Source organism: Curcuma longa, chromosome 20 (assembly GCF_044706935.1).
Source record: "Curcuma longa cultivar G26 ecotype Majalengka, Jawa Barat chromosome 20, ITB_CL_G26_1.1, whole genome shotgun sequence".
Lineage (NCBI taxonomy): Eukaryota > Viridiplantae > Streptophyta > Magnoliopsida > Zingiberales > Zingiberaceae > Curcuma > Curcuma longa.
Window position 1 is genome coordinate 12,714,748 of NC_133880.1, and position 13,656 is coordinate 12,728,403.

General features: G+C 42.7%; 2 protein-coding genes across 3 annotated transcripts in view; one reads left to right on the forward strand and one right to left on the reverse strand.

Annotated features, from left to right (window-relative positions):
- Positions 1–677: 677 nt before the first annotated feature.
- Positions 678–3,301, reverse strand: LOC141812833 (U-box domain-containing protein 9-like). 2 transcript variants are annotated; one of them, XM_074700793.1, is made up of 2 exons: positions 2,858–3,301; positions 678–1,973 (listed from the first exon to the last, which is right to left on the reverse strand). In XM_074700793.1, the coding sequence occupies exons 1-2, from the start codon at positions 3,179–3,181 to the stop codon at positions 900–902; spliced, it is 1,398 nt and encodes a 465-aa protein (XP_074556894.1). In that variant the 5' UTR covers positions 3,182–3,301; the 3' UTR covers positions 678–899. The 2 variants fall into 2 exon arrangements, with proteins under 2 accessions (XP_074556894.1, XP_074556893.1); XM_074700792.1 differs by having other exon boundaries at positions 678–1,997.
- A 2,171-nt stretch (positions 3,302–5,472) lies between these two features.
- The window catches only part of LOC141813067 (protein FAR1-RELATED SEQUENCE 5-like), a 10,338-nt gene continuing 2,154 nt past the window's right edge, over positions 5,473–13,656 (forward strand). Inside the window, exons 1-5 of the mRNA XM_074700968.1 lie at positions 5,473–7,631; positions 7,729–7,793; positions 7,896–7,918; positions 8,036–8,043; positions 9,663–9,805. Of these exons, the coding sequence (XP_074557069.1) occupies positions 5,473–7,631; positions 7,729–7,793; positions 7,896–7,918; positions 8,036–8,043; positions 9,663–9,805 (2,398 nt within the window). The remainder of the gene's footprint in view (positions 7,632–7,728; positions 7,794–7,895; positions 7,919–8,035; positions 8,044–9,662; positions 9,806–13,656) is intronic.

Below are 13,656 nucleotides of genomic sequence, written 5' to 3' on the forward strand. Positions count from 1 at the left end.
CAACCAAGCGGTGTTCACCTCCATCTCCACCTTCCGTTGTGCCTTGACATTTCATCAAAAAACTATCAGTAAAAAATCAGAATCATCTTAAAATACAAAGTTCACATCTTTGATCTGAAATCCAAAACTTGCTTGGCCACCAGAGACGCACCGACACTCCTGTGATCAGAATCACCCTCTGGTGAAGAATTGACGAAGTTGATTTCATCCTCCAAAAGCATTCATTTTCCATCCCTTGTGATCGCCTTCTCCGACTCATCGAAGCCCAACAGACCAAGTTGCAATTCGATGTCCTTGACGTACTCACCACATCTTCCATGTCGTTCACTTTCTTCTAAATCTCAATAAGAAATACTACTGATTCTTAGAGTCCATTACGAATTGATCCAAAAACTCTAGTCTTGATCTCAGACAGTTTGACTTACCATGTTTCTTTGCGTTGCTGGGCGAAGCCGAAATGGAGCAATGGAGAAAACTTATCGAGGCGGAGATGAAGGAGGAGAGCTAAGAGATTAATTTTTTTAGCTAGGAAAAAATAAAGTATTTTAGACATTTTTCGGATAAATAATAAAAAGAAAGGGGAGTCTTATGGAAAAGAGAATGAGAAGGGATACATGATGTGCTCAATTCTCAAATGAAGTATGCATTTTGATTAATATACAAAATCAAATACGCAGTTATATAAAATGCCATATATTTTGCAGGATAGCAAACAAATCTTGATAGCAAGTCGCACACAAAAATCATGTATATCCAAAAGATGGACATTATTGGAGGGAAAAAATACCAGATCTTTTTCTACATCTCAGAAGATGTAGTCTCCACGAACTGAAGAGCAACCCAGATGCGTAGAGATTGGGGTATTATTTACATATGTGCATCTTCACCTCGATGATTCCTCAACATGAATAATGTGTGCTGCAAAACGTCCTCTTCCATTTTTCCAGAATTTCAGCAGCTTTTCTGCGTGCCCTGGGGGTGCCGTTCTCAGCCAAATGAGAGATGCTCCCGGTCGACTTCTCCTCCTCTGCAACCTCCCGCAGCTTTGTCCGGTCATGCATGCAAATTGCAAACAGAATGGCTGCTGCATTCTCTTTGTTGTTTTGTTTGTTGCGAGTGCGACCGTTGTCCTTCACTATGCTCAGCATGGAGGCCACGCCGCCATTCTCAGCAATCTCCTCGACCGCCTCTTGGTCTCTCGATAACAATGCAAGGATCGCCAGTGACTCGTCGACTAGTGATTGGTCTGCAATTGACTTCAGCAGAACACCCACCACCCCTTCCATCAGTGCCCCGGCCCGGTTTTCATGAAATATGCAAAGGTTGAAGATTGCAGAACCAGCATCCTTCTTGGCACTGGGGCTGCCTTGTTCTAGCAGTTCAACCAGTGGTTTCATCGCTCCCATTTTACCTATCTTTACTTTGTTGGACTCGAGGGCAGACAAGCTGAACAATGCTGCAGCTGAATTGCTACGGGTCTCCATGTTTCCAGTCTTAAGTGCCTCAATAAGCAAAGCAACTGCTTGAGGGTTATCACCAACAATCTTCTTATTGCTTTCATGGATCGAAAGGTTAAGCATCGTCGTCACAGTATCCTCCTGCACCTGCCGGTCGCAATTCAATCCCGGGACAGAAAGAACAGACACCAAATGTGATATTGCATCTGGGTTCTCCCCCACCAATGCACGAAATGATCCATTTTGCTTGGTGAGCAGACGGAGCTCTCTAACTGCTTGCTTTTGTTCTGGAATGGAGGAGGACAACGATATCTCGTCAAGGATCCTACGAAGTGCATTCCGCTCCTTTCTAGTTATCAACCCTCCTTGTTCATGATCTTGTGGAGGGAGAGTGACGCCATGTTCAATGCCCCATTGGGAGATCATGCTGCGTACGAGATGATTGGGGGTGACGGTGAAGTCGGAGAGGACTTGTTGAGTTTGTGGGCATGTTCTATTCCCGGAACGGAACCATTCCTGAATGAAAAGCCTGTCATAGGTCTGCAAAAGGCATCAATCGTAGTAACACAAAAATAGCAGCGCCACTAAGAATCCAACCTTTACAAACAGAAGCATCAAATGTTTATTGCAAATTAGGAACAAAGCGTTTGCAGCAATACAGAAGCAAAACTTTACGTCATGAATACCAACACCATTATTATCATTCACCAAAACAAATTTCAATTACAAGGAAACGCAAATATTTGTAATTATAGAATAGGATTATTTCTACACATGAAAATCAATGCATTCTGAGCATATAGAAGCAGAACTGACTTCTGCATCAAGTTTGAGAAATTGTTCTTTGCTACTTTGATCCACAATTCAACCCAAAAAGGATTAGAGAAATCTTTCTTTGGATGAAAGTAAAATACAGGGTAGGTAGAAATTACCTAAAGGTTGGAAAATTATGACAGTCTGGACATGGAAGGTAAGAGACGAGGTTCCGTGGGAAGTCTTCTTCTATTAATTTTCTTTGACTGAAGTAAAATACCAAAATGATAGAACAGTAAAATACGCAGAGAACCCTACGTTTGACACTTGCCAATTGACATAACCTCACAGGAAATCCCATTTGAAAAACAGCGACTAACACAAAACACACATACCATGGAGCAGGAAAAAGGATCGACCTTGGGAAAAATAATAAAAGAGAATAAAGACATAAATCAAATCATCAACCAGAATATCCCTGGGTGTTTGCCTTTCTAAGCTCTAAGTCAGCAACGCGGTCCTAAAATCCAGTTAGCAAAGCACAGCTTATGAAGAAAAAGGAAGGGAATTTATGAAAGCAACATTTCTTCTGCCGCAGAACAAAAATCGATGAATTCGGTAAGTCCAGACTCCATGACCACCGGTACCTGTCCGGAGGCAAGGATGACAGGATCTCTCATCGTCTCGGAGGAGATAGGGCACAAGAAATGCTTGGGGACGTCCGCCGGCTCCATCTTTCCCTCCGCCTTCCTCTGGCACGCAAGAACCTCCTTCGAACTCACGCCCCCGCGGAACCTGATGTCCTTGAGGGCGTTGAGCGCCCTGGACGCGTCCTCGTAAAATTCTAAGCTGCAAACCTCCGACTCCAAGATTTGCCTCACCAGCCTCCACAGTTCTTTCTTCAACTCCTCGACCCTCGCCGCCGCCGACGCGGGGCCGGTCAACGATTCCACTGCCTCCGAATTCGCCATAGGTGAATTAGGGAGGAGGAGACGCGATCGGTGAATTAGGGGTCTCAGGTTGTGTGCTCGACGGGTGCGTTGTGGCGCCCCCCTTCGACCATCTCTCTCGGGAGCGACTGCGAGGAAAGGCCAAGGAAACGGATATTCATTTAATTTAATTAAAGGGTGGCTCAGTTACGATGCTCCGCCGGATCAGCTTATGGGCAATCTAGAACAATTAATCTGATACAGACATCACAAATCACTCCAACTAATTTGATCCTTTTACGGTCAAGGGCCCCAATGCGATGGCTCTAAATGAATTTTATGGATTTTAAATTTAGGGTGGTAAATGAATGACTCGACTGTCTAACACACAAGGTAGCTAGGGTTTCAGTTTTCTAATTAAGCTGGATTGTGATGGCTTAATTCACAATTAAACAGCCAGTTCAGTTAATTGAATAAGTTGCACGCGCTCCTATGGGTGTGGTCAACCACTCGAACAAACAACGACGTTTTAGGCCTAAAGGGCACATTTAACTTTTAGAATTTTTCAAAAGACTTATCATATTTTCAAATTTATACTTATATATATATATATATATATATAGAGAAATGATATCCTGCCCGATCAAAAAACCCGATTCCCGTGCGCGACACCCGACCCACGCCCACTGCCGCCGCTCCCGTTTCGCCGTCCGGCCACCTCCGGCCGTCGGACCGGCCCCGATCGACGCGCCACTCGCCGGCGCGTCGACCGGCATCGGTCCGACGGCCGGAGGTGGCCGGACGACGCCGAAATCGGCCGGAAATCGCAGCTCTCCCACCCACGCCCACTGCCGCCGCGATTTCATCGCCGTCCGGCCACCTCCGGCCGTCGGACCGGCCCCGATCGACGCGCCACTCTCCGGCGCGTCGACCGGCGTCGGTCTGGCGGCCGGAGGTGGCCGGACGGCGCCGGCGGTCCTTCCCCGGCCGGTCTCCGGCCGGAATTTGGCCGGATTCCGGCCGCGATTTGGCCGGAATCGCCGCCGGCCACTGTGTCTCGGTTTCCGGCCGATTTTGGCGCCGCCCGGCCACCTCCGGCCGCCGGACCGACGCCGGTCGACGCGCCGGCGAGTGGCGCGTCGATCGGGACCGGTCCGACGGCCGGAGGTGGCCGGACGGCGATTATATATATATATATATATATATATATATATATATATATATATATATATATATATATATATATACGGAAAGTTTCTGCTGGGCGACGGTATATGGGCGTAGCGTGGGCGACGTCTGAGCTGGCTGCCACGTCGTTATTCCTCGCGTGCGCGTGGCGTGGGAAAAAAGCGCCGGCCTCTCCTCGCGACATTTTCTCCGCAAACCCTAACCTTTCTCTTCGCCATCTCCTCGCGCGATCCGCCGACGCGAACCCTCACCCTCGCTGCCTGCGTGACCTCTTCTCCGCCGGCGCGCCGCCGCCTCCCCTCCTCTCCTCGCGCGCTTCCTTTCTGCCTCCCCTCCTCTCCTCGCGCGATCCGCCGACGCGAACCCTCACCTCGCTGCCTGCGTGACCTCTTCTCCGCCGGCGCGCCGCCCTCTCTCTGCCTCCCCTCCTCTCCTCGCGCGAACCCCTCTTCTCCGCCGCCGCGAGCCCTCTCTGCCTCCCCTCCTCTCCTCGCGACCTCTTCTCCGCCCCACACAGCAAGCCCTAACCTCTCAGCCCGCTCTCAGCCCGCCCCGCCAACCCTGCTCGGGATCTCTCGTGGACAGGAAAGCAGAGGTCTCTTCTCCCCTCACGCGCCTGCACTGCTAGCTGCTCACCGCCACCAACCTCTGCTCGCCGCCAACCTCTGCTCGTCGCCACTACTAGGGTATAATTTAGGGTTTAAATTCCATTTATTTTGGATTTATTTACTGCATTTATTTTAAACTGGTATAGTTTAGAATGAAGTCCAGTTAATAACATCAATTTCCATAGATGATGATGCTGAATTGTTACTAATAATTGTAGTATGGATTTGTTGACATTTCCACGATCTCTTTTGCATTCTAACAGTGAGCATTATATTTGTTAATAACTTCAATTTCCAGTTTAGGATTGGATTTATTTTGCATTCTAACAGTGAGCATTATATTTGTTATTCAATTTCCAGTTTGGATTGGATTTATTTTGCATTCTAACAGTGAACATTATATTTGTTCATAACCATTTAACAAGCTGTTTTTATCCTATAATATCAACAACCATTGTTATGGTTAGTTTAATATAGTTTAATACAGATTTTTTTAATACAGATTTTCACATCTTGTTAAATTGACATTCCCCAATAATGGAAGAAATTGGCAATGATGATCAGTCATATACTCCCCAAGTTACAGATGATCGAAAACCAAAAATTGGGATGGAATTCGTATCAATAGAGGAGGCATTTTCGTGCTATAATCAATATGCACGAGAAGCCGGATTTAGTGCAAGGATGAGTCATAGCAGGAAAAATAAGATAACAAATGAGGTTATTTGGAAAACATTTGTATGTTTCAAAGAAGGACATACTGATGATCAACGCAGAAAACAGACACAAGGTGATCAACAAAAAAGGGAAAGAGTACGTGGCGAAGTTAGAACCGGTTGTAAGTCAAAGATTTCAATTGTAAAGAATCAATCTGGACCTAATTGGATTGTCACAAATTTTGTGGAAAGTCATAATCATCCACTCTCTACCCCCTCAAAGGTGCATTTACTACGCTCACATCGTTCTGTTTCCACAGCCAAAAAAGCATTGACTCAACAATTTTCAGAGGCCAATATACCTACTTGTCAACAAATGCGACTGTTGGAAATAGAGTATGGAGGACCTGAGCTAGTAGGTTGCACAGAAAGAGATATTAGAAATTTTGAGAGAGACCTAAGGGATGAAGAAAAAGGTATTGATGCTGAAACATTAATTGAGTTATTTGCGTCTGAAAAAGAAAAAAATTCTGGTTTTTACTATGAATATGAGGTTGATTCAGATAACAGATTCAGTAGGTGTATTTGGGCAGATCATATATCAAGGAGGGCATATAGTGTATTTGGTGATGTTGTTGTATTTGATACAACATATAATACCAACAAATATGGATTGATTTTTGCACCATTTGTTGGAGTTAATCATCATCATCAAACTATTATTTTTGGCTGTGGTTTTTTAAGTGATGAGAAAGCTGAATCTTTTGTTTGGTTGTTTAACAAGTTTATTGAAGCCATGCCTACAGGTGCACCTAAAGTTATCATCACAGATCAAGATCCTGCTATGACAAAGGCAATTGCACAAGTTTTTCCTCAGACATTCCATAGATATTGTTTATGGCACATCTTGAGCAAATTCTCAGAGAAATTAAATCCTTTGATTTTTCGTGACAACTATCAAATCATAAGGAATGTCATTAAAAATTCTACAACGCCGGATGAATTTGAGAAATCATGGGAAGAGGTTATCAAGTGTGCTAACTTGGAGAAAAATGATTGGTTGTGTTTGATGTATGAATTGCGACAAATGTGGGTGCCAGCCTATTTTAGCCATGTTTTTTGTGCTGGAATGTCAAGTAGTCAAAGATCTGAAAGCTCACATGCATTTTTCAAGAAATATATCTCAAAAAAAAACTCATTGATGGATTTTATCACCCGTTTCAATAGGGCATTGAGACACCAAAGACACAATGAGTTAATTGCAGACCATATTGATATGAATGAGCATCCTAAAACTAAGACAATCTCGCCAATGGAAACTCAAATGGTGAAGTTGTATACGAAAAATAAATGGAAGGAGTTTCAAATTGAAATGAGTGAGAGTCATGTTTATTGTGTGAAACAGATATCTATAGAAGCTGATCTTATAGTTTACCATGTGATGAAATTTCAAAGTTGTTCTTCCTCTAAACCAAGGGTCCTCACGCATGACAATCATAGAGACTATATATCATGTAGTTGCAAGAAATTTGAGTTTGATGGCATTCCGTGCAGGCATATGTTAGCTTTTTTCCGTGTAAATCAAGTGTTTCATTTGCCTGATAAGTATATACTCAAACGTTGGACACAAAATGCAAAGGTTGGAGCAATATATGATTTGGGGGAGCATAATTTCATTGATGATCCAGAAAAATTATTGATGTCAAGACATTCAAAGTTGGCATATAAAGCGTCGGTGTTAATTGATGATGCATCTTTGACTGATGAGGGAACAAATTTCTTAGAAGAACAATTTGATTGTATCTACACAAAAATTCAAGAGATGAATAATGGTAAAAAATGTGACAATGGAAGTCAAAGGAAAAAATCCACGGATGAGACTCCTATTGTTAGTGATCCTTCTTTAGTAAGATCAAAAGGATGTGGGAAGAGATTAAAATCATCAAAGGAAAAGGCAGTTGCAAAGTCCCGGCTATGTCATGGATGTGGGCATCGAGGTGTTTCACATGACAAGCGCAACTGTCCACTTTTACAGCAAGGGTATGTGTCGAATACTTTTGTATTTATATAATTTTATTTGTAAATCAATTTATTTTATTAAATGTTGTAAATATGATAATGTGTTTTCCATTTCCAGATCAAGTGTAGATGATCATAATATCAATGATGACGACACATATGAACCCTTGGCATCTATGGCTGGTACTGTTTTGGTCTCATTTTAATAATTATTGTGGTTGATTGATTGAGAAATTAAAGTTAATAATTGTCTTTATTGTTGTAGGTTCTAACAATATGCTTTAGGATTCAATGTTGAAAGGATCTGGGTAAATACTAGGATAACTTGGATGCTCGGGATAATATCTTGGAGTAGCATCCTTTACATATTATTTTTCTTGAGGTTGTATGTAATTGACTATCTTGATTTTTCTTCAATTTTACAGATTCGAAGGTATGAGGAAGTTATCAAATTCTGTGAGCAAACTATGGACTGATCTGATCATGACTGATGGTTGTATCAAGTTACTTGTTATATTTTATTTGCCAGTATTACATCGGATGATCAATGTTGTATAAATTCTGATTAGTTTCTTGTTTTGTTGAATGGTTGATGCATTGAACCTGTGTTTGGATGATCAATGTTGAACTCAATCGTGTCGTAGATACGTAGTTCTGTTTTGTTTGTAATGAATCTTGCTGCACTGTGAAAAGTATCAGAGTTAGATACAGCTTTCAAGATTGCTTATGAGAATATGATATTTTATTGCAGAAAATATGACACCTCACCCAGGTATTCAAGACTGCTTTTTTAGTGTACAATATTACAGTACGATATTTTCTTTTATTGATATGATTAGCATGCCTTTTCTGTTTTTGGGGTTTAGGTTGCTCTAAGTGGCGCTGTTGGCAATGATTCTATAAGCTGGTGATATTTTATTGCAGAAAATATGACACCTCACCCAGGTATTGAAGCTGTCTCTTGTCGTTTACTTAATTGCTGATCAATCGCTGTTGGCAGTAACTTGAGTTTTTTCATACAGGTTAGTTGCCATGTCTTAATCTGTATGTTACGGTTCATCTTTAGCACTTCTTAAATTTTCTTCTTAGTGTCACCTTGACTGTGCTTCACTATGATACGGTTCTGTTATGTTGTGAAAACTATTCATTAAAATGTAAACTATGTTCTTTGATCAGTATGTTTCATATTTTGATTTAATTTGTAGATTCATGTTTAAACATTCAAATATCTTCCTTAATTGTACTAGTTTTTTGAGTTCTACTTTGAATAGAATAAGATAAGCTTTTGCTGCAACTTATTCTTTTCTTATCCTTCTTGAACTTCAATGCAGGTATCACAAACTTACTCTAGAGAGATTTCTGGAAATTCTGCAATATCTATTCTGGCCATACATGAATAGTAGACCTTGTCAATTCAGATGATCAGCTCTTTGTAAGTTTCGGATTATGCCGTAATTTATACCATGACAGTGATCAGCTCTTTTTTATCCAATGTTTTATAATGGCCATTTGTGTGTCTGTGTTTATGTATTCCTTCTCCACGATGAATATTCAGTTACCTTGTCCTGAATAAATTGTTGTTGCAGATTCCATTGTCTTGTAGAATTTGATGAGGTAAAGCGAAGCTGTCGCAAACGTCTTGATGGACATAATAGACGTCGAAGGAAACCCCAGCCAAATTCTATAAATTCAGGTAGCTTTGTCTTACATCACGAAGATTGAAAACTCTGTCATAAACCTGCATTTTTGCTCTTTTCCCCAAAATGAAAAATCTTGAACTAGTTGAAAACTCTGTCATAAACCTGCATTATTAGTACTGGTTGTTTTTTTTTTATCGAGATTCTGAATTATCACTATTTCAAACTAGAAGTAATGGCCTTTGTTTAGTTGTTACTCCAATAATGTTTGTTGAAAAAATAAATCCACATTCTGCTTGTCAACCTGATATAAAACGTTGCAATAGATCTTTTTCATGCAGGGTGTAGGCTGATTATTTAGTTTATCAACAGCTGTCTCTTGTTGTTTACTTAATTGCTGATCAATTGTGTGCAGGATGATGCTCAGCAAAGAAAAATCAAATGACGATGGACAAGATCCTGCAAGTCTATCCATGTTATCCTCTACTAAACCAAAGTCGGAGACGTCAATAGCTATCCCAGAACAACACAAATCAGATTTCAACGTAACTGGTGGGAGTTTGTGTGCTGAATTCATGGTCCCGCCCTTGTAGGTCCTTCCGACCATCACTTAACTGTATGATCTTTGCAGGAGCTGCAACTGGAAAAACCTGCAGTGTAGGTGGAAAAGTATATGTAATGTTTACTTATATGCATCAGTGAAGACAATGAGACTTGAAAAACTTGATTGGATTATGTAGTACAATTTGTCTTCTTTTTCCTTCCATAGTTTTTCTATTATAATCCTTGCCAGTGAACTATTTGGATGGCTCCAAGATTAGCTTGTAATATTGTGTGGCCCTGTACGAAAAGGCAGATTGTCATCAGGAAAAAGTGTTACTCTTCCATGTTAGAAACACGAGGAGCTCTTCAATATAAAATCTGTTAATTAGATATCTAAGATTACTAAATAAATTACAAGAAGCATGATTTGCCAAGCAAATCAACTAGTTGTTTTGATTTTGACTCAATTATATTTTAGTATTTGTCTAACCTACTACAAGTCGAGGAGCTATTTAAGTTCAATTGCTTTAAGCACAAGAAGTTGTCTACATGCAGAATAAGCAACTACTTAAAGAGCCTGACTTTAGAACCAAAATTGCAACATAAGAGAATGGACTAAAAGATACAATGAGATAATATATCAGGTTGCAATATTTTTCAGGGTATGCTGTAGTTGGATCATCTGAATAGTGAAACCACTTGGTATGATTTACATAGCTCTTTGATTTGAAATCTGTTAATTAGATATCTTAGATTATTAAATAAATAGCATGATTTACATAGCTCTTTGATATGATAATGGACTACAATAAATCGCATTGGCAGCATTACTAGAAGCAAGTGACTATTCCAACACATTTTCTAAATAAAATATAATTTCAAGTTCAACACACCATTTACAAATAACTTAGATAAACCACACTTACAACAATTTAGATATAATCAATATTTACAAGATAACACTCCCTAACAACTTGAAATAACATATCTAATCATCACTACTCATTTGTAGAGATTCTATTTGTTGCATTATGTCTTCTACCGCATCTTTCAACTTAGCTATTTGTTCAGCCTTCGAAAGACTTCTCCTTGAATTTGAATTTGAACTAGAAGTTGCCCCTGAAATTTCTTTTCCCCTTGATGTTAAAGGAGTGGGTGTAGATGTTTGATTCAAATGTTTAGTATAAGCTTTTTCAGCCTCTTCTCTACTTTTAAAAGATTGATGTATAGCACCTTTAAAACCAGTCACTTGATAAGATGCTTCTATCCATGTGTCGTAGATACTTGGTTCGCGTCCAAAAAAAACCACATATGTTTTTCCCTATATCAAAAATAAACATTCATAATCTTATACAAATAAAATTTTAGAACTTAAAAACAAATAACATACCATTTGCAAGTTTCCTGCAAAAAAAATAGACAAATCAGAATAGAATTACTAAAAACTGAAAACAAAACAGGAGCAAGAACCTTTTCAGAGGCAGGGCCTAATCAGTTAGTTAGTAATATGATGACAAAATCAGCATTGCAAATCCATCTGATAAAAGCATCGATAATACTATGTTGAAAGGCATGAAAATTATTTTGTTTGGATTCTATAGCAAAATAAGAAAGTAAAGATAAGAACTCTCAGTAAAAAATTAACCAAAGATTGAGAAATTTTTCAAATAACATAACTGCAAAACAGATCATGGAAATGTCAACAAATCCATACTACAGTCATTAGTAACAATTCATCATCATCATCTGTGGAAATTGAAGTTATTAACTAGACTTCATTCTCTTCTCAAGATTTATGCAAACCGGGCAATTTTCTCTAGCCTTAACATTAAATAGATAAGAAAATTCCTGCAATGCATGCATTTCATTCTCTTCTGCATTTCATTCTCTTCAATCTTCATTATACCCTAAATTAAAAGCAAAATAAATCCAATTCTAAACTATACCAGTTTAAAATAAATGCTGTAAAAAAATTTCAAAATAAATGGAATTTAAACCCTAAATTATACCCTAGTAGTGGCGACGAGCAGAGGTTGGCGGCGAGCAGAGGTTGGTGGCGGTGAGCAGAGAGCAGTGCAGGCGCGTGAGGGGAGAAGAGACCTCTGCTTTCCTGTCCACGAGAGATCCCGAGCAGGGTTGGGAGCGGGCTGAGAGCGGGCTGAGAGGTTAGGGCTTGCTGTGTGGGGCGGAGAAGAGGTCGCGAGGAGAGGAGGGGAGGCAGAGAGGGCTCGCGGCGGCGGAGAAGAGGGGTTCGCGCGAGGAGAGGAGGGGAGGCAGAGAGAGGGCGGCGCGCCGGCGGAGAAGAGGTCACGCAGGCAGCGAGGTGAGGGTTCGCGTCGGCGGATCGCGCGAGGAGAGGAGGGGAGGCAGAAAGGAAGCGCGCGAGGAGAGGAGGGGAGGCAGAGAGAGGGCGGCGCGCCGGCGGAGAAGAGGTCACGCAGGCAGCGAGGGTGAGGGTTCGCGTCGGCGGATCGCGCAAGGAGATGGCGAAGAGAAAGGTTAGGGTTTGCGGAGAAAATGTCGCGAGGAGAGGCCGACGCTTTTTTCCCACGCCACGCGCACGCGAGGAATAACGACGTGGCAGCCAGCTCAGACGTCGCCCACGCTACGCCCATATACCGTCGCCCAGCAGAAACTTTCCGTATATATATATATATATATATATATATATATATATATATATATATATATATAGGTTTGATATCCCGCGCGACTCATCCCTACGGGATCCGTGCGCGACCGCCGACCCCCGCCCACTTCCGCCGCCGTCGCGCCGCCGTCTGATCACCGCCGGCCACCGGACCCGGACCGTTGGATGCGCAACTCGCCGGCGCACATTCCGGCATCGGATTACGGCCGGATTACGACCAGATTACGGCCGGATTACGGCCGGTCGGAATCCATCCGAAAATAGGACAGTGCCCAACGGCCACTGTCGGCCGGAAATCAGTCGGATTCCGGCCTCTCCGGCCGTGATTCGGCCGGAATCCGGCCGATTTCGGTCGGAATCCGGCCGATTTCGGTCGGAATCGGCCAACAGTAGCTGTTGGTCGATTCCGGCCGAAATTCGTTCGGATTCTGGCTGAATTCGGTCGGAATCCGACCACCAGTCCGGCGCCGGTGAGTTGCGCATCCATCGCCGCCGATCCGGTGGCCGGCGGTGGCCGGACGGGGGAGCGGCAGTGGCGAGAACGCCGACGACGCAGAGAAGCTACAGTGATTTTTTTTATAAACGGCCTGGATTTTTCACGATGAACGACTGGGATTTCGTGCGCACGGGGCGCATTTTTTCGTTCGCGCAGGATATCAAACTTGTATATATATATATATATATATATATATATATATATATATATATATATATATAATATTCGACGGAGAAATACGCGATCGTTCGCGACACCCGCGACCCCCGTTCGTTGCCATCGCCGTTGCGCGCCGTCCGGCCACCACCGACGGCCGGACCGGGCACGATCGACGCGCGACTCGCCGACGCACCGACAGCCGCCGGATTCCGACGGGATAGTGGCCGGAATCCGATAAATTTAGCCGAAAACTGCCGATTACGATGACGAGTCACTTCCCGTCGAATTGCGATCGATTTCCAGCCAAATCGCGGCCAGAGATCGGCCGAGAAAGGACCGCCGGCTGCCAGCGGTCCTTCCTCGGCCGGTCTCCGACCATGATTTGGCCGGAATCCGATGCAATTCGGTCGGAATCGGGACGGCAGTGGACGCGCCAGAGAAATGGCCGAATCGCGATCGATTTCCGACCAAATCGCGGTCGGATATCGGCCGAGGAAGGATCGCCGACGGCCGGCGGTCCTTCCTCGATCGGTATCCGACCGCGATTTGGTCAGAAATCGA

Bases quoted from the DNA above. Each gene is read 5' to 3' on its own strand.
- LOC141812833 (XM_074700792.1), bottom strand. From the start codon at position 3,181: ATGGCGAATTCGGAGGCAGTGGAATCGTTGACCGGCCCCGCGTCGGCG. The intron at 1,998-2,857 runs GTACCGGTGGTC...TGCCTTTTGCAG, and splicing joins TCATCCTTGCCTCCGGACAG to ACCTATGACAGGCTTTTCAT.